This window comes from Hemiscyllium ocellatum, chromosome 8 (assembly GCF_020745735.1).
Source record: "Hemiscyllium ocellatum isolate sHemOce1 chromosome 8, sHemOce1.pat.X.cur, whole genome shotgun sequence".
Taxonomy (NCBI): domain Eukaryota; kingdom Metazoa; phylum Chordata; class Chondrichthyes; order Orectolobiformes; family Hemiscylliidae; genus Hemiscyllium; species Hemiscyllium ocellatum.
This window is the reverse complement of record NC_083408.1, coordinates 118,438,159-118,456,720: the sequence shown is the minus strand read 5'-3', so window position 1 is coordinate 118,456,720 and position 18,562 is coordinate 118,438,159. Positions and strand designations below refer to the sequence as shown.

At 48.2% G+C, this 18,562-nt stretch overlaps 1 protein-coding gene across 1 annotated transcript; it reads left to right on the top strand.

Moving 5' to 3' along the window:
* The first annotated feature begins 8,123 nt into the window (after positions 1 to 8,123).
* LOC132818238 (uncharacterized) lies at positions 8,124 to 9,440 on the top strand. Its single transcript, XM_060829018.1, has 2 exons — positions 8,124 to 8,138; positions 8,880 to 9,440. The coding sequence occupies exons 1-2, from the start codon at positions 8,124 to 8,126 to the stop codon at positions 9,438 to 9,440; spliced, it is 576 nt and encodes a 191-aa protein (XP_060685001.1).
* The last annotated feature ends 9,122 nt before the right edge of the window (positions 9,441 to 18,562 follow it).

Sequence of the window (18,562 nt, the reverse complement as noted above, 5' to 3'; positions counted from 1 at the left end):
TGTCTCTATTTATAAACCCAAGGATCCTATAAACCTTCTTAATAACTGTTTCAGGTGGACTCATCACCTACAGAGAATCTTACACATGAACCCCAAGGTCTCTCTGCCCCTGGCCACCCCTCTGGGTTGTCCCATCAAACCTGGATTGTCTCTGCGTTTCTTTGACCAAAACACCTTACCTCACATTCCTCTGCACTGACGTCCATCTGCAGGTGTCTGCCAATTGGCCAACTTGTCAGTGAGCCTCTGAAGTCACTCAGTATTGTTCGCCCTAGCTCTGTATCATCTGTAAGTTTAGAAGTTTTTTCTTCCTCGGCACCATTCTCCAAACTGTTTATACAACTTAGAAAAAGCAAGGATCTAACATCAACTCCTGCGGAACAACACTTCCAACTTGTCTGCAGATTGGTACCATGGTTATCTCTGCTACAGAGGGATGGGGAGGTAGGCATAGAAATGCTATCATCATAGGGGATCCAATCATAAGGGGAATAGAGGTGTTTCCGTGTCCACTAGCAAGAGTCTATAATGGCGTGTTGACTCCGGAGTGCTCGGGTCCTGGATATGGAGGGTGAACAGCCAGTGGTCATGGTCCATGTTGGTACTAACCACACCGGTAAAGAAAAGGATGAGGTCCTAAAAGCAGGATAAAGAGAACCAGGAATAAGGTTGAACCATTGTGTTATGACACACATGTGAACCCTTCTGTTAATTAAAGCAATTACCCAAAAAAGTTCCACCTCACCTCATAATCTGTTAAACTGAGTGACAGAGAACTCCCAAATTCCATCTATTGTTTAAGTCTAAAACTGAACACTAAATAACAATTATTTGCAGCTCTAAACCTCTTTCTTCTAACTGGTTGTTATCTACCTCCAACTCTACAACAATATATTCATCCAATAAAAGCTTCTGTTAAAATTACATCAACTTAATTTCAAAACCAGGCCACAGCTGTCATCTCCAGTGTCTGTCTTCCTCTGGCTGTAGATCTTCCTGGGTCATCTCCAGTCTTTTGTTACAAAGATGTTTCAGATGAAAAGGGCCCCTTTGATAGAGACTATTTTGCTGGCAGTTACTCTGGCGATGACAATCACTCTCTCTGACTAGATCTCAAAATACCAGCTGCTTTATACCCCAAACATCAGATTGTCTCATTGGTTCAAATTTGGCCAAAATAATGAATTCAAATTCGATTGGGTTTTAGTATCCTGGGGCATAGTTTAAACTGAGTGGTTAGATTCAAATGGTTGTGAAAATAGCAATCAAAACTCAGATCTTTGTTTCCCAGCCAAATGTTACATACCTTCAAGTTTCCAGTCCATTCTGAGACAGCTAGTCAGTCACATGACAGGTGCCTGCAAGCTCTCAGTGATAAACAGCTTTCACTCTCTCTTAAAGACACAATACAACCTTCAACTTCATAACAAAAAGACCTCAAAGATAGTTATCTCAGGATTACTACCAGTTCCTTGAGCTAGTCAGAGTAGAAACAACAGGATATATAGATAATAGTAATAGATAATGAACAATAGCTGCAGGAGTAGGCCATTCTGCCCTTCGAGCCTGCACCCCCATTCAATATGATCATGGCTGATCATCCTTAATCAGTATCCTGTTCCTGCCTTATCTCCATAACCCTTGATTCCACAATCCTTGAGAGCTCTATCCAACTCTTTCTTAAATGAATCCAGAGACTGGGCCTCCACTGCCCTCTGGGGCAGAACATTCCACACAGCCACCACTCTCTGGGTGAAGAAGTTTCTCCTCATCTCTGTCCTAAATGGTCTACCCCGTATTTTTAAGCTGTGTCCTCTGGTTCGGCACTCACCCATCAGCGGAAACATGTTTCCTGCCTCCAGAGTGTCCAATCCTTTAATAATCCCCTCTCAGTCTTCTAAACTCAAGGGTATACAAGCCCAATTGCTCCAGTCTTTCAGTGTAAGGTAATCCTGCCATTCCAGGAATTGACCTCTGAACCTCAGCTGCACTCCCTCAAAGCCAGAATGTCTTTCCTCAAATTTGGAGACCAGAACTGCACACGGTACTCCAGGTGTGGTCTCACCAGGGCCCTGTACAGCTGCAGAAGAACCTCTTTGCTTCTATACTCAATCCCTTTTGTTATGAAAGCCAGCATGCTATTAGCCTTCTTCACTACCTGCTGTACCTGCATGCTTACCTTCATTGACTGGTGTACAAGAACACCCAGATCTCTCTGTACTGCCCCTTTACCTAAATTAATTCCATTGAGGTAGGAATCTGCCTTCCTGTTCTTGCCAACAAAGTGGATAACCATACATTTATTCACATTAAACTGCATTTGCCATGCATCTGACCACTCACGTAACCTGTCCAGGTCACCCTGCAATCTCCTAACATCGTCCTCTCATTTCACCCTGCCACCCAGCGTAATATCATCAGCAAATTTGCTAATGTTATTGCTAATACCATTTTCTATATCATTAACGTTTATTGTAAAAAGCTGAGGCCCCAGTACTGATCCCTGCGGTACCCCACTGGTCACTGCCTGCCATTCTGAAATGGAGCCGTTTATCACTACTCTTTGTTTCCTGTCAGCCAACCAACTTTTATTCCAAGTTAGTACTTTGCCCCCAATACCATGCGCCCTAATTTTGCTCACTAACCTCCTATGTGGGACTTTATCAAAAGCTTTCTGAAAGTCCAGGTACACTACATCTACTGGATCTCCCTTGTCCATCTTCAGAGTTGCATCCTCAAAAAATTCCAGAAGATTAGTCAAGCATGATTTTCCCTTCGTAAATCCATGCTGACTCTGTCCTATCCTGTTACTACTATCCAGACGAGTCATAATTTCATCCTTTATAATAGACTCCAGCATCTTTCCCATCACTGAGGTCAGACTAACTGGTCTATAATTTCCTGCTTTCTCGCTCCCACCTTTCTTAAAAAGTGGTATAACATTAGCCACCCTCCAATCCACAGGAACTGATCCCGAATCTATCGAACTCTGGAAAATAATCACCAATGCATCCACGATTTCCCGAGCCACCTCCTTCAGTACCCTGGGATGTAGACCATCAGGCCTCGGGGACTTATCAACCTTCAGACCTAACAGTCTCTCCAACACCAATTCCTGGCAAACATAAATTCCCTTCAGTTCAGGTCCTTCAGCCACTGTTACCTCAGGGAGATTGTTTGTGTCTTCCCCAGTGAACATAGATCTGAAGCTCCAATTCAATTCAATATAGGCTGAACATGTGGCTGAAAAAGTTGGTGTGAGAGGGAGGGTTCAGATCTGTGGAGCATTGGGACGAGTTCTAGATTACTTACAGTGTGGAAACAGGCCCTTCGGCCCAACAAGTCCACACCAACCCGCCGAAGCGCAACCCACCCATACCCCTACATTTACCCCTTACCTAACACTACGGGCAATTTAGCATAGCCAATTCACCTGACCCGCACATCTTTGGACTGTGGGAGGAAACCGGAGCACCCGGAGGAAACCCACGCAGACACGGGGAGAACGTGCAAACTCCACACAGTCAGTTGCCTGAGTTGGGAATTGAACCCGGGTCTCAGGCGCTGTGAGGCAGCAGTGCTAACCACTGTGCCACCTCTAGGGGAGGTAGGACTTGCAAAAACTGAAAGGCTTATATTTGGGCAGGACTGAGATTGATGGGGAGGGATTAAACGAGTGTGGCAGGGGGATGGGAACCAGGAGAGGAGGGCAGAAGGTACAGAAATTGAGGGAGAGGTAGAAACCAAGGCAAACATGATTAAGAACAGTCAGAGAAACACTGCTGAAAAGAGCAGGGGAGATGGTCTAAAATACATGTGTTTCAATGCAAGCAGTATAATAAGCAAAGTAGATGAACTGAGAGGTTTGGTTAGTAATTGGAACTATGATACTATTGCAATTACGGAGACTTGGCTGAAAGAGGGACAGAACTGGCAGCTCAAGGTCCCAGGATTTAGACGTTTCAGGTGTGATGGCGGGGGGGGGGGGGTAAAAGGGACAGGGGATTTGCATTACTGGCAAAGGAGTATCTCACAGCCATACTGAGGGAGGATACATGAGAGGACTCATGCAGCAAGGCAACATGGGTAAAACTCAGGCATAGGAAAGATGAAATCAGAATGCTGGGGCTATCCTGCAGGCCTCCCAGCAGGCAGCAGGAGATAGAGGAGAGAATATGTAGACAGGTTTTGGAAAGATGTAAAAACAGCAGTATTGTTGTGGTGGGTGATTTTAATTTGCCCTGTATTGCCGGAGATTTACTTTGTGCCAGGGGCTTGGATGGGGCAGAATTTGTAAGGATCACTCAGGAAGATTTCTTGATACAGTATGTCAACAGTCCAACCAGGGAAGAGGGTATACTGGACCTGGTTTTGGGAAATGAGCCCGGCCAGGTGAGTGAAGTTTCAATCGGGAGCATTTAGGGAGTACTGACCATAATATCGTGAGTTTTAAGATACTCACGAATGAAAGGGGTTAACAGCAGTCCTCAGGTGAAAGTGCTAAATTGGAGGAAGGTGAACTACACCGATCTTAGAGAGGAACTGGAGAATTTTGATTGGAGGCAGCTGTTTCAGGGTAAATCCACAGCCTAACCTTCTCAGCCAAAGGTCCCTCATGCCCCCTTTCACCTTCCTGATTTCCTTCTTCAGTAAACCCCTGTATGCCCAATGTAACACCAGAGGTTCCCTTGACCCCAGATGCCTGTACCTGAGTCTTGTTCCCATTTTTCCTGTTCAAAGCCTCAATATCTCATCATCCAGGGTTCCCTATCCGGCCGCCATGCTCCTCACCATCACAGGAACAGGCAGACCGTGAACTCTTGCTAACTCACTTTTAAAAATCATGAAAAGTCATTAGCAAACAGGATTAAGGAGAATCTCTATGGCCTTTTAGACAGATATAAAAAGCAAGAGAGTAGCCAGGGAAAGGCTTGGCCCACTCAAGGACAAAGGAGGGAATCTATGTGTGGAGCCAGACGAGGGGGGTGAGGTCCTAAAGGAATACTTCCTGTCAGTATTCACCAAAGAGAAGGTTCGGATAGTGAGGAAGGTGTTTGGTATGCTTTCCTTTGTTGGTTAGTGGATTGAGTTGGGAGGTCATGTTGTGGCTGTACAGAACGTTTGGAATATCATGTATATTTCTGGTCTCCTTCCTGTCGGAAAGATGCTGTGAAACTTGAAAGGGTTCAGAAAGGATTTACAGGTTGGAGGGTTTGAGCTACAGGGAGAGGCTGAACAGGCTGGGGCTGTTTTCCCTGGACCGTAGGAGGCTGAGGGGTGACCTTATAGATGTTTAAAAATTATGAGGGGCATGGATTGGATAAATAGGCAAAGTCTTTTCCCTGGGTTCGAGGAGTCCAGAACTAGAGGGCATAGGTTTAGGGTGAGAGGGGAAAGATATAAAAGAGACCTAAGGGGCAACTTTTTCACACAGAGGGTGGTACGTGTATGGAATGAGCTGCCAGAGGAAGTGGTGGAGGCTGGTACAACGACAACATTTAAGAGGCATTTGGATGGGTATATGAATCGGAAGGGTTTGGAGGGATATGGGCCGGGTGCTGGCAGGTGGGACTAGATTGAGTTGGGATATCTGGTCGGCATGGACGAGTTAGACCAAAGGGTCTGTTTCCGTGCTGTACATCTCTATGACTTTAATTGGTGAAGGATGACCTCAGGAAGGGAGTGCAGAATTTCTCAGTCAAGTTTCTATTAAAAAAGGTGGAGGTGTGTGTTTTTAAAAGTATTAAGGTAGATAAGTCCCCAGGTCCTGATGGGATCTATCACAGAACATTGAGAGAGGCCAGAGAGCAATTTGTTGCAGCATTGACAGATATTTATGTATCCTCTTTGCCCACAGGTGAGGTCCCAGGTGACTGGAGAGTGGTCAATATGTCCCATTGTTTAAGAAGGCTAGCAACAATAATCCTGGAAATAACAGACTGTGAGCCTCACATCGGTGGGAGGGAAATTATTGGAAAAGATTCTCAGGGCCAAGGGTCTATTTGCTCTCAGAAGCGAATGGACTTATTAGCGGCAGACAGTATGGTTTTGTGTGGGGGAGGTCCTGTCTCACTACCTCAATCAGGATTTTTGAGGGAGGAGGGAAAAGCGGTTGATGTTGTCGAAATGGACTTCAGTAAAACCTTTGACAAGGTCCCTCAAGGCAGACTGGTACAAAAGGTGACGTCACATGGTATCAGGGGTGATCTGGCAAGATGGGCACAGAACTGGCTTTATCATAGGAGACAGAAGGTACTGATGGAAGGAAGCTTTTCGGAATGGAGGGATGTGTCTAGTGGAGTTCCACAGTGATCAATGCTAGGACCTGTGCTGTTCTGATTAGCTGGTCTAATTAGTAAGTTTGTGGATGATACAAAGATTGGTGGAGTTGTGGATGTGAGGAGGATTGTAAGAGGATACCGATTAAGGCATTGGCACAAAAATGGGAGATGAGGTTTAATCTGGACAAATGTGAGGTGATGCATTTGGAAGGTCAGGTACAGGTGGACATTAGAGTGAATGGCAGAACCCTTAGGCATTATTGATGTGCAGAGGGATCTGGGTGTGCAGGTGCATAGATCGCTGAAGGTGGCAGTGCAGGTAGATCAGGTTAAGTGAAAAAGGCCGGTGGAATGCTCCCCTTCATTGGAAGGGGCATTGGGTGTAAGGTTAGGCAAGTTATGCTGCAGCTCTGTAGAACTTTACTTAGACCACATTTGGAATATTGCGTACAGTTCTGGTCACCACACTACCAGAAGGATGTGGGTGCTTTGGAGAGGGTACAGGGAAGGTTTACCAGGATGGTGCCTGGTCTGGGGGATTATAGCGATGCTGAAAGGTGGGACAGACTAGGTTTGTTTTCTCTGGAATGCAGGAGGTTGAGAGGCGATGTGATTGAAGTTTATAAGATTGTGGATGGTGTAGGAGTCAATTAAAAGGGGACACAGGTTCAAGGTGCAAGGCGGAGGTGAAGTTTAAAAGAGCTGTGCATTGCATACGTTTCATGGAGAAGGTGGTGCGTGTCTGGAATGCACTGCCAGAGGAGGTGGTGGGAGCAGACACGATAGCAGCATTCAAGAAACACCTGGATGGATACATGAATGGGAAGGAAATAGAGGGATATGGATCCTGTAAGGGAAGACAGTTTTAGCGTGGAAGGGCAGAATGTGTCAGTGTAGGCTTGGGGGGGCCAAAGACAGAGCAATAACTCCAAATCTGACAAAGTTCCACTTTGCAGCAATGCCATGTGTTTGAGATGAAAGCTGACCATTAACATTAGCAAAGCTTCCCAACAGAGGCAGCAACCCAGCTGGTATTTTCATCCCTGGGTGCACTGAGATGTTCAAACATGAAATAATCAAACACAGCAAATACAACTTCAGTTCAGCTTTTGATTTCAAGGAAGGTGCCGTGAAAGGATAAAGTGAAGACAGAAGGTGGGAAGGTGAAGTAACAGGCAGAGAGTGGGAATAAATGGATCATTCCCAGGATAACAGGTTAGATTAGATTACTTACAGTGTGGAAACAGGCCCTTCACCCCAACAAGTCCACACCGACCTGCTGAAGCGCAACTCCCATTCCCCTACATATACCCCTTACCTAACACTACGGGCAATTTAGCATGGCCAATTCACCTGACCCGCACATCTTTGGACTGTGGGAGGAAACCGGAGCACCCGGAGGAAACCCACGCAGACACGGGGAGAACGTGCAAACTCCACACAGTCAGTTGCCTGAGTTGGGAATTGAACCCGGGTCTCAGGCGCTGTGAGGCAGCAGTGCTAACCACTATGCCACCGTGCCGCCCAATGGTAGTTACCAATGGGATACCACAAGGGTCAGGGCTAGGTCCACAATTGACATCAATGATTTGGAGGTGGGTAACACTGCAATATTTTTAAATGTGCTGAAAATGGGTGGGCATCTAAGTTGTAAGGAAAAAGCGAGGGGTCAGGCTCAGGGAGTGGGCTGGGACCTGGCAGATGGAACAAAATAATGTGTGAAATTATCCACTTGAGTAGAAAATACAGCAAGGCAGAAGATTTCTTTCATGGTAAGAGGTTGAGCAATGCAGGTGGGCAAAAGGACCTGGGTGTCCACCCTGTGAGTCACTAAAAGCTAGCATGCAGGCGCAGCAAGTAATTAGGGCACGGTGGCTCAGTGGTTAGCAGTGCTGCCTCACAGCACCAGGGACAAGGGTTCGATCCCAGTCTCGGGCAACTGTCTGTGTGGAGTTTGCACATTCTCCCCATGTCTGTGTGGGTTTCCTCTGGGTGCTCCAGTTTCCCCCCACAGTCCAAGAATGTGCAGGTCAGGGTGTTTGGGGATGCACACATTAGATGGGTTAGCCAAGGGAAACGCAGGGTTACAGGGATAGGGAAAGGAGAGTAGATCTGGGTGGGATGCTGTTCAAAGGGTTGGTGAGTACTCCATGGACGAGATGACCTGCTTCCACATTGTAGGGACTCTGATGAGAATTGGGAAAGCAAATCACCATCATCACAAAGGGATTTGAGTTCCGGAGTAAGGAATCTTTGCTGCAGGTTTCTGGAATGACATCAATGGATCTCGAGCTGGGGCAGACAAGGAGTTTTCAGAAAGTAATCAGCCAGAATGGTGGGACAGGCTCTATGGGCTGAATGGCCCATCCTTGTTCCTAATGGAGTGGGTGGGGGTGAGGTGTCACTCCCCCAGCTCCTATCACCACTCGAATGGGAACATTCAAATCTGCAATGAGCCAACACAGCACGGAGGGCAAACCATCCAATAACATCCCTGGATGAAACTCAGCAAGATTAGACCAAAGCAGTCAATTCCAGCCCATCCCCTTCCAGCCCATCCCCTTCCAGCCCATCCCCTTCCAGCCCATCCCTTTCCAGCCCATCCCCTTCCAGCGCATCCCCTTCCAGGCCATCCCCTTCCAGGCCATCCCCTTCCAGCGCATCCCCTTCCAGCCCATCCCCTTCCAGCCCATCCCCTTCCAGCCCATCCCCTTCCAGCACATCCCCTTCCAGGCCATCCCCTTCCAGGCCATCCCCTTCCAGCGCATCCCCTTCCAGGCCATCCCCTTCCAGGCCATCCCCCTCCAGCGCATCCCCTTCCAGCGCATCCCCTTCCAGCCCATCCCCTTCCAGGCCATCCCCTTCCAGGCCATCCCCTTCCAGGCCATCCCCTTCCAGCCCATCCCCTTCCAGCGCATCCCCTTCCAGCCCATCCCCTTCCAGCCCATCCCCTTCCAGCCCATCCCCTTCCAGGCCATCCCCCTCCAGCGCATCCCCTTCCAGCCCATCCCCTTCCAGCCCATCCCCTTCCAGCCCATCCCCCTCCAGCGCATCCCCTTCCAGCGCATCCCCTTCCAGCCCATCCCCTTCCAGCCAGGATTCCTGTTTGTTAACCGCTGTTGTAGTGACCTCCAGTTGATACCATTTACAAGAGACTGACATTGATGGGGAAGTAATGCCACTGGAATAGTAATCCAGAGTTCATGTTCTGAGGGAAGGGTTCAAATCTCACCACGGCAGAAGGTGCAATTTAAAATTTAATTAATACACACGCAATATAAGGTCAATAATCACATGGCTATATCTATGTCACTAATGTCCTTTAGGGAAGGAAACTGCCATCCTTACCCGGTCTGGCCTACACGTGACTCCAGACCCACAGCAATGTGGTTAACTGCCCTCTGAGCAATTAGGGATGAGCAATAAATGCTGACCTTCCTCCTGTGAGTGAGTGAAAATGCTGTAGAATCTTAGAGAGTCCTGTCCATGTGTCTGAAGTAAATTCTGGAATAAAGTGCGTCACTAACAGTGCAGCCTCAAACAAAGGAGGAACATGTTTGGAGAGGTAAGGACATTCTGACTAAACACGTACAATCCCACAGAACCTTGGGTTGAGGTATTCAACAAGGGAAGGGCATGAAGATAACCCTTAGAGACAAAAGAAAGCAGGGAATTTCCTCGATATTATAGAACTGCAATGCTTTTTGGGAATTGTCAATTGGGAAACTCCTTCTGAAATTGTGAGTAACCACCATGTGCTCAAAGGAGCTGTTGAAGTGATCCTCCAGTGTGCAGTGATCCTCCAGTGTGCAGTGTTACACCAGTGTACAGTGATCCTCCAGTGTGCAGTGTTCCTCCAATGTGCAGTATTATGCCAGTGTGCAGTGTTACGCCAGTGTGCAGTATTACACCAGTGTACAGTGTTACACCAGTGTACACTGTTATGCCAGTGTACAGTATTATGCCAGTGTGCAGTGTTACGCCAATGTGCAGTGTTACGCCAGTGTACAGTATTATGCCAGTGTACAGTGTTACGCCAATGTGCAGTGTTACACCAATGTGCAGTGTTACGCCAGTGTACAGTATTATGCCAGTGTGCAGTGTTACACCAGTGTACAGCATTATGCCAGTGTACAGTGTTATGCCAATGTGCAGTGTTACACCAATGTACAGTGTTACGCCAGTGTACAGTGTACAGTATTACACCAGTGTACAGCATTATGCCAGTGTACAGTGTTACACCAGTGTGCAGTGTTACACCAGTGTGCCATATTACACCAGTGTGCAGTGTTACGCCAGTGTGCAGTGTTACGCCAGTGTAGAGTGTGCAGTATTACACCAGTGTGCCGTATTACACCAGTGTGCAGTGTTACGCCAGAGTTCAGTATTACACCAGTGTGCCGTATTACACCAGTGTACAGTGTTACGCCAGTGTAGAGTGTGCAGTGCTGCTCTGGGGAGATGGTGATCGGAAGTGGCTGTGTTTTGTGGGGAGGTTTCAGAACAGCAGCTGAGAAATAGTGACACCACAACCACACACAGAGCTTAGGTGATGGGGATGGGATTGAAAATCCAAACCCATCACAAAGCCTTTGTTCCTTTCCTGAATATAAAAACGTTTGAGATGACCCCAGCACAGCTACAGAGTGTGTTTGATCAATGAAGCTGTGGTTATAATCCAGGAGACTACCAAATGGCCATTGTGCAGAGGGCCAGCTGGACAGGTTTGGAGATGACAACAGAGACATCGTGTCCTCACTGACAGGATGCCTCCAGCAGCAGCAGCAGAACAGGCTGTGACGCGGCTGCCCTGAGATCACAGTCCGATCAGACCCGGTGAACGCTGGAGGAGATCAGACCTGCAGAGCTGTGAGCTAACTCTAAACTAAACCAGGAAATAGTGAAGCTGGTCACAGTCAACACACTGAGCAAGGGACAGGTCCTGCTGCTTTCCTCCTGTTTAAACGACAGCAGCAATGACGCGAAACCAACATTTCTTCCAGGGACAAAAACTGAAACAACTGCAGATGCTGGAAATCAGAAACTGCTGGAAAAGCTCAGCAAGTCTGGCAGCATCTGTGGAGAGAAATCAGAGTCAACGTATCAGATCCAGTGACTTTAAAACAGCTCAAACTGACCCAAAACATTAACTCTGATTTCTTTCCACAGATGCAGCCAGACCTGCTGAGCTTTTCCAGCAATTTCTGTTTTTGTTTCTTCCAGGGTCAATGGCTCAATAACACAACGGCAACCAATTTGTTCAGGAAAACTGGACAAAATACAAGGAGTTACACTGGGATCACCATTGGAAAGAAACGCTCTCGAAATATATTCCACCTGCAATCTGTCTGAAGAGCAGAAAAAACACACAGCAGTAAACGTAAAACCACTGAAGGGATATTGTAATCAGTCAGGAGTTGACTCATGTCTGTGGAAGATGTAAGATATTCTCATGGGCAACGGAGCCACGGAGCTGCTCAGGGTGTGTGCAGCTGGTAATGTTTACGAAGCTCAGAATGTTTGAGCACAGAAGCTATCTCATCATTTCAATATTGTCCCAAGTGACAATGGCCCTCTGTTCACAAGTGAGAATCCTCAACGTGGTTTTTGGGATCAGAGTCATTTTACGGCTTCAGGTTAAATATAGTCAGAGACACCTCCTGCTGATTACAACGTACCGCCCTCCCTCAGCTGAAGGATCAGTACTCCACCATGTTGAACAAGACTTGGAGGGCACTCTGGATGGGGGCTTTCAATGTCCACCATCAAGAGAGGCTTTGCAGCAGCATTACTGATCGAGCTGGTCAGGTCCTAAAGGACAGAGCTGCTCATCTGGGTCTGTGGCAGGTGGGAGGGAAACAATAAGGGGGAAAAACATACTCACCAATCTGCTGACTTCAGGTGTATCCGTGCACGACGGTATCTGTAAGGGTGACCACCACACAGCCCTTGTGGAGATGGAGTCCTGCCCTCACATTGGGCGGAATATTATGTGATATTATGACACAACAACTGTCTGAGGGGGAGGTGGCTGTGGTTTGAAGGGTGTGACTGTGTGGGGCAGGACATGCACAGGAGCAGGGATTTTTCTGTCTCCATCCTCATTGGTTTGTTTAATACTTCTTTAGTGATGCTGACGAGACTTGAGTCCTCTCCGTATTCTTTAATCTTAATGGGATGTTCACAGTATCTTCCACCATGAAGACTGAGACAGAACATCTGTTTAATTCCTCTGCCATTTCTTTGTTTCCAAAACCATCTCCCAGATTTATTTTCTAAGCCGCCCGTGTTCAGTGTGACCTCCCGTTTCCTTTTTATGTATTCAAAGAAGCTCTTATTGTCATTCCTTCTATTCCAAGTTGCATTGCTCTCAGTTTATTTTATTTCTCTTTATTATCTTTATGGTCATCCTTTGCTGGATTCTGAATCAATCCCAGTTTCAGGACTTTCACTGACTTTGACCTCCTTATATGATTTTTCGTTCAACTTAATACTCTCCTGAACTTCCTTGCTTAGTCAGGGTTGGTTTATCCCTCTCTTAGAATCTGTCCTCCTTACTGGGATGTATTTTTGCTGAGAGTTATGAATTACTTCCTGAGAAGTCTGCCTCTGCTTGCTCACTGTTATTCCTGTTAATCTGTCCATCTAGTTCTCTTTAGCTAACTACTCTAATTTCATTGTAATTCCATTTATTTAACTTAAACATAGTTGTTTTTGACCCAAATTCCTCGTACTCAAATTGAAGTTTAAATTATACCTGGTTATGATCACTACTTCCAAGGGGGTCTTTTACTCAAAGCTCATTTATTAGCCTGGCCCTCATTACCCGTTGTCAGGATAGTCTGCTCTCAGGTTAACCCCATTACATAATTGCTCCAGGAAACTATCCTGAATGCTCTTTGAATTTGTTATTGGAGCCTCCCTTTCTGACCTGATTAACTCAATCAACATGAAGGCTAAAGTCACCCATTATTATTGTTGCATTTGTTTTACATGCTCCTATTATCTGTTGATTTCTACCTTTACTACAATGTGGTTACTATTTGGAGGACAAGCCATTACTCCTCCCGGTGTCTTCCTTCCCTTGCTGTTGTTAACCTCATCAAATAGTCTCTACATCATCCAAGTCTTGCTCATGTTTCACAACTATGCTCATTTCATCTCTTATTAATGGTGCTATCCCACCAGCTTTTGCTACTCTCCTGTTTTTCCAAACGGTCAAATATTCCTGAATGTTAAATTCCTAGTTCTGATCTCCCTGGAACTGTCTCTCCTAACAGTTACAAGATTATGTGCACTTACCTTGATGTGTGCTGTCAGTTCATCCACTTTATTCTGAAAGCTTTGTCCATTCAGATACAGTGCACACATACATTCGTCTTTCTGTCACTTTAATGCCATGAGGACCACATGGGATCTGGCATCAACATTGAGGACTCCCAGGGCAACTCCCCCCCTACTGTGCCAGCCCAGGGCATATCCAGGGGTGGTGATGGTGATGGTGGCGTTTACCTCAGCACCCTCTGGTAATGTTTACCGGTAACAGGTTAATAGGCAATGCCAATTAACAGCACATTACCAGCTCTGATTCCTGCCCATGTCAGTAACCTGCACTTCCTGTCTGACCTGGGACGCACTCAGAGAAACAGCATTGTGAACGGTCTCACCGGTACACAGCCTCTTCCAACAAGAAATATCAAACAGGAAGAGGCAGGTGATCACAGAGAGATGGGGGGAGTCAGAGGGAAACAGAAAAAATGGAGGTTAAGAGAGATGGAGAGAGAGAGAGATGGAGATGGGGGGAGAGAGATGGAGATAGAGAGATGGAGATGGAAGAGATGGAGACTGAGAGAAAGATGGGGATAGAGGGAAAGAGATAGGGATGAAGAGAGAAATGGAGAGAAATAGAGATGGAGAGGGATAGATGGAAAGAGAGAGGGAAATGGAGATGGAGATGGAGAGATGGAGATGGAGAAAGAGGGAAAGATAGAGAGAAGAACAAAATAAAGAGTGGAAATGTTGACAGCTGGAGTGAGATGAAAACCACATTCTTAGTTCCTGACACGGAAATTTTTAATTCATTGTCGAAAAAATGGAAAGCGTGACGTAAATTCAGCTCTAATTCCAAATGATTCTGGTTTATATGGAAGAGCAGTTTTCAATCAGTGAGATAATCAAAATGATATATTGCAAGATAATTGGTCCGAGCATTTGATGTAAATATTGTATCGTTCTATTAATCTCAGGGAATGAGCTGTCAAACTGTCACTCATTCATCAATCTGCATTAAGGAGCAAAGTGACTGTTTGTAAATGCAGAATGAAAAGGAGCAGTGAGCCAATGGCCAGCTCGAAGGAAGCCTCAGCGATGTAAATAAACAGCTCATTAGGACACAGTCAGAGCTGAGCCTTTAATGACATTAGCCAGCTGACAGATTAATACAGCAAGCTTGTTGGATTCGCTTAAGGACTTAATAGGGACATGATTATATCAGGGAGCGAGACCAAGTAACTACCAGCAAATGTACAAGCACAGAGCTCACGACAACAACTCGAACAAGTGAGAGAGAGAGAGAGAGAGGGACAGAGAGAGAGAGAGAGAGAGAGAGAGAGAGGGACAGAGAGAGAGAGAGAGAGAGAGAGAGAGAGACAGACAGAGAGAGAGAGAGAGACAGAGACAGAGAGAAAGGGGGACAGAGAGAGAGAGAGAGAGAGAGAGACAGAGAGACAGAGAGAGAGAGAGACAGAGAGAGAGATAGAAGGACAGAGAGAGAGAGAGGGACAGAGAGAGAGAGAGGGACAAAGAGAGAGACAGAGAGAGAGAGAGGGACAGAGAGAGAGAGAGGGATAGAGGGACAGAGAGAGAGAGAGAGAGAGAGAGAGAGAGAGAGACAGAGAGAGAGGGGGACAGAGAGAGAGAGAGACACACACACACACACACACACACACACAGAGGGACAGAGAAAGAGAGAGGTGGACAGAGAGAGAGAGATAGAGAGAGAGAGAGAGAGAGAGAAATGTGGAAGAAAGTCAATGGGAAACAGAGATAAAGCCAGAGAGACAGACGGAGGTAAATGGAGATATACAGAGAATGACAGCAGGGAAAGAGAGAGACAGACAGACAGACAGAAAGGGAGAGAGGAAAGGGGGAGAGGAGGGAAGGGCGAGAGAGGGGGTTGGGGGAGCGAGTGGGGAGAGAAGAAAGGGGTTGGAGAGAGGGGAGGAGAGGGGGTAAAGGGAAGAGAGAGGGGAAAGAGGAGAGAGACGGGGATGGGGGAGAGGGGGGAAGAGGGAGGGTGGGGGAAGGGGGGAGACAGGAAAGGTGAGAGGGGGAAGGGGAGAGAGAGAAGGAAGGGAGAGAGGGGTAAGGGGAGGGGGATGGGGAGAGAGAGGGGGGAAGAGGGAGAGAGGGAAGGGGAGAGAGAGAGGAGGGGAGAGGGGGGAGGAGAGAGATGGGGAAGGGGGATGGAAGAGTTGAGAGAGGGAAGAGAAGATAATGGGAAGGGGAGAGAGAGAGAGGAAGGAGAGAGAGAGGGTGAAGGGAAGAGAGGGGAAGGGGAGAGGTGAGAGAGAGAAGGGGGGAGAGAGAGAGAGAGAGACGGAAGGGGAGAGAAAGAAGGGAGGGGGGAAGGGGAGGGGGGGAAGGGGATGGGGGAAGTGAGGAGAGAGGGAAGCGGAGAGAGATGGGGGGAAGGGGAGAGAGAGGGGTAAAGGGAGAGGGAAAGGGGAGAGATGGGGGGCAGGGGAAAGAGAGAGGAAAGGGGAGAGAGAGAGAGGAGGAAGTGGAGAGAGCGAAGGGGAGGGGGAGGGGAGAGAGAGAGGGAAGGGGAGGGGGGGAAGAGGGGGGAGAGAGAGAGAGGGAAGGGGAGAGACGGGGGGAAGAGATGAGAGAGAGAGGGGGAAGGGGAGAGACAGGGAAGGGGGAAAGAGAGGGAAGGGGAGAGAGAGGGGAGAGAGGGAAGAGGGGAGAGAGGGAAGAGGGGAGAGAGCGGGAAGGGGAGAGAAAGGGAGGAAGGGGAGAGAGAGGGGGGAGGGGAGAGGGAAGGGGAGAGAGAGGGAAGGGGAGAGGGAAGAGGAGAGAGGGGAAGGCGAGAGAAAGGGAAGGAGAGAGAGGGAAGGGGAGGGGGGAAGGGGAGAGAGAGGGAAGGGGAGAGTAAGGGGAAATGGGGAGGGAAGAGGAGAGAGAGAGAGAGAGAGAGAGAGAGAGAGAGAGAGAGAGAGAGAGAAGGAGAGACAGAGTGGAAGAAGAGAGAGTGGTTGATGTTACTGCAGACAATGTGTACTTTTGAGGAATATATCACCAGCAGAGAGAGAGAGAGAGAGAGATCAGCAAAGTTAAAACTCACCGTTTGCTAAACATGACTTAACCATCAAGTTCAAATATTCAACAGGGGAAATGGGTTTCATTAACTATTTCAAATAATAAAATGCAAGAAACATCTCAAACATGTAACAACAATGTCTCAATATTAAAGTATCCTTCACAGGGAGAGGGGTTTATATAAACCACACGGAGTGGAGCGGGAGAGAGGGGAGGGCAGGGAGAGAGATACACACAGAGAGAGAGAGAGAGAGATGGGGAGGGAGGTGGAGAGGGAGGGGAGGAGGGTGGGGAACAGGCTGAGACTGAGAGATCAGACTTATCAGGCACTTTGACCCTTGAGAGATCTCTGTGAGTGTCACAGTGACCCCAGCTCAAAGTTCCAACACACTCTTCCCCTTCCCCCCTGTGTACAACCCCCAGGCCTGGCCCAACCTGGGGAGGGGGCTGTTAGCTCTGACCAGCCTGTGTTCATTACCAGGCTCCTGACTCAAACCCGGGCCCCTGAAGGTGACCAGGAAACAGTCCCCCTTTGCTTCTGTTTCTAAAACCCATCTGGGTCACTAATGTCCTTCAGGGGAGGAATCTGCTGTCCTTAACCAGTCTGACCGACATGGGACCCCAGACCCACAGCAATGTGGGTGATTTGTAACCACTCTCTGGGCAGCTTGGGACAGGCAACAGTTGCTGACCTGGCCAGTGACCCCTCTCATCCTGTGAATGACTCTGCCCCCAAAGAAGAAACTTCTCGCCAGTGACCATTCAGCCCATTCAGGCCTATCCAAATCAGACATGGTTCACTTCACCCTGGTCTCAATACCAGCCCCTCCACAAGAATCCACCAATCGCAGGCCAGAGTGAGTCTTCACAAAGCACACCCCCCGAGCCCTGCGGGAGAACAAGGCGATCGACAGGCAGCTGCAAGACCCCACATTGCCTCACCTTCCTGATCACAGGTCCCGAGGACAACATTGTCATGCACTGGGATCCCCACCCCCATGAACACTGGTCCCAGGTGCTGCCTGGAATCTTCCCACCACCCTCCACCTCACTCAGTCAGACCCCTGTCTATCAGAAAGCAGCTGTCACGGACTGTCAGGGAATGTCACGGACTGTAGTGGAAGGTCACGGACTGTGGTGGAATGTCACGGACTGTTGTGGAATGTCACGGACTGTCAGGGAATGTCACGGACTGTGGTGGAATGTCACGGACTGTCATGGAATGTCACGGACTGTCAGGGAATGTCACGGACTGTGGTGGAATGTCACGGACTGTCGTGGAATGTCACGGACTATGGTGGAATGTCACGGACTGTCATGGAATGTCACGGAGTGTCGTGGAATGTCACGGACTATGGTGGAATGTCATGGACTGTCATGGAATGTCACGGACTGTCAGGGAATGTCACGGACTGTGGTGGAATGTCACGGACTGTCATGGAATGTCACGGACTGTCGTGGAATGTCACGGACTGTCAGGGAATTCACGGACTAACTCCCAGGCTACAGATTGCCGGCACAGTGTGCCAGGATCAGCTTCTGCACGGCTTCCATGGATAGGATCTGTTACACTCTGCCCTCAACCCCCAGGGATACAGGGACAAGATGGACAATAGTGAGTGACCCCAGTGAGGGTCAGCCCCTTCAGGAGAGGGAGGGAGACCCCGTACCCCAGTGAGGGTCAGCCCCTTCAGGAGAGGGAGGGAGACCCCGTACCCCAGTGAGAGACAGCCCCTTCAGGAGAGGGAGGGAGACCCCGTACCCCAGTGAGGGTCAGCCCCTTCAGGAGAGGGAGGGAGACCCCGTACCCCAGTGAGGGTCAGCCCCTTTAGGAGAGGAAGGGGGACCCCGTACCCCAGTGAGAGTCAGCCCCTTCAGGAGAGGGAGGGAGACCCCGTACCCCAGTGAGAGTCAGCCCCTTCAGAGGAGGTAGGGAGACCCTGTATCCCAGTGAGAGTCAG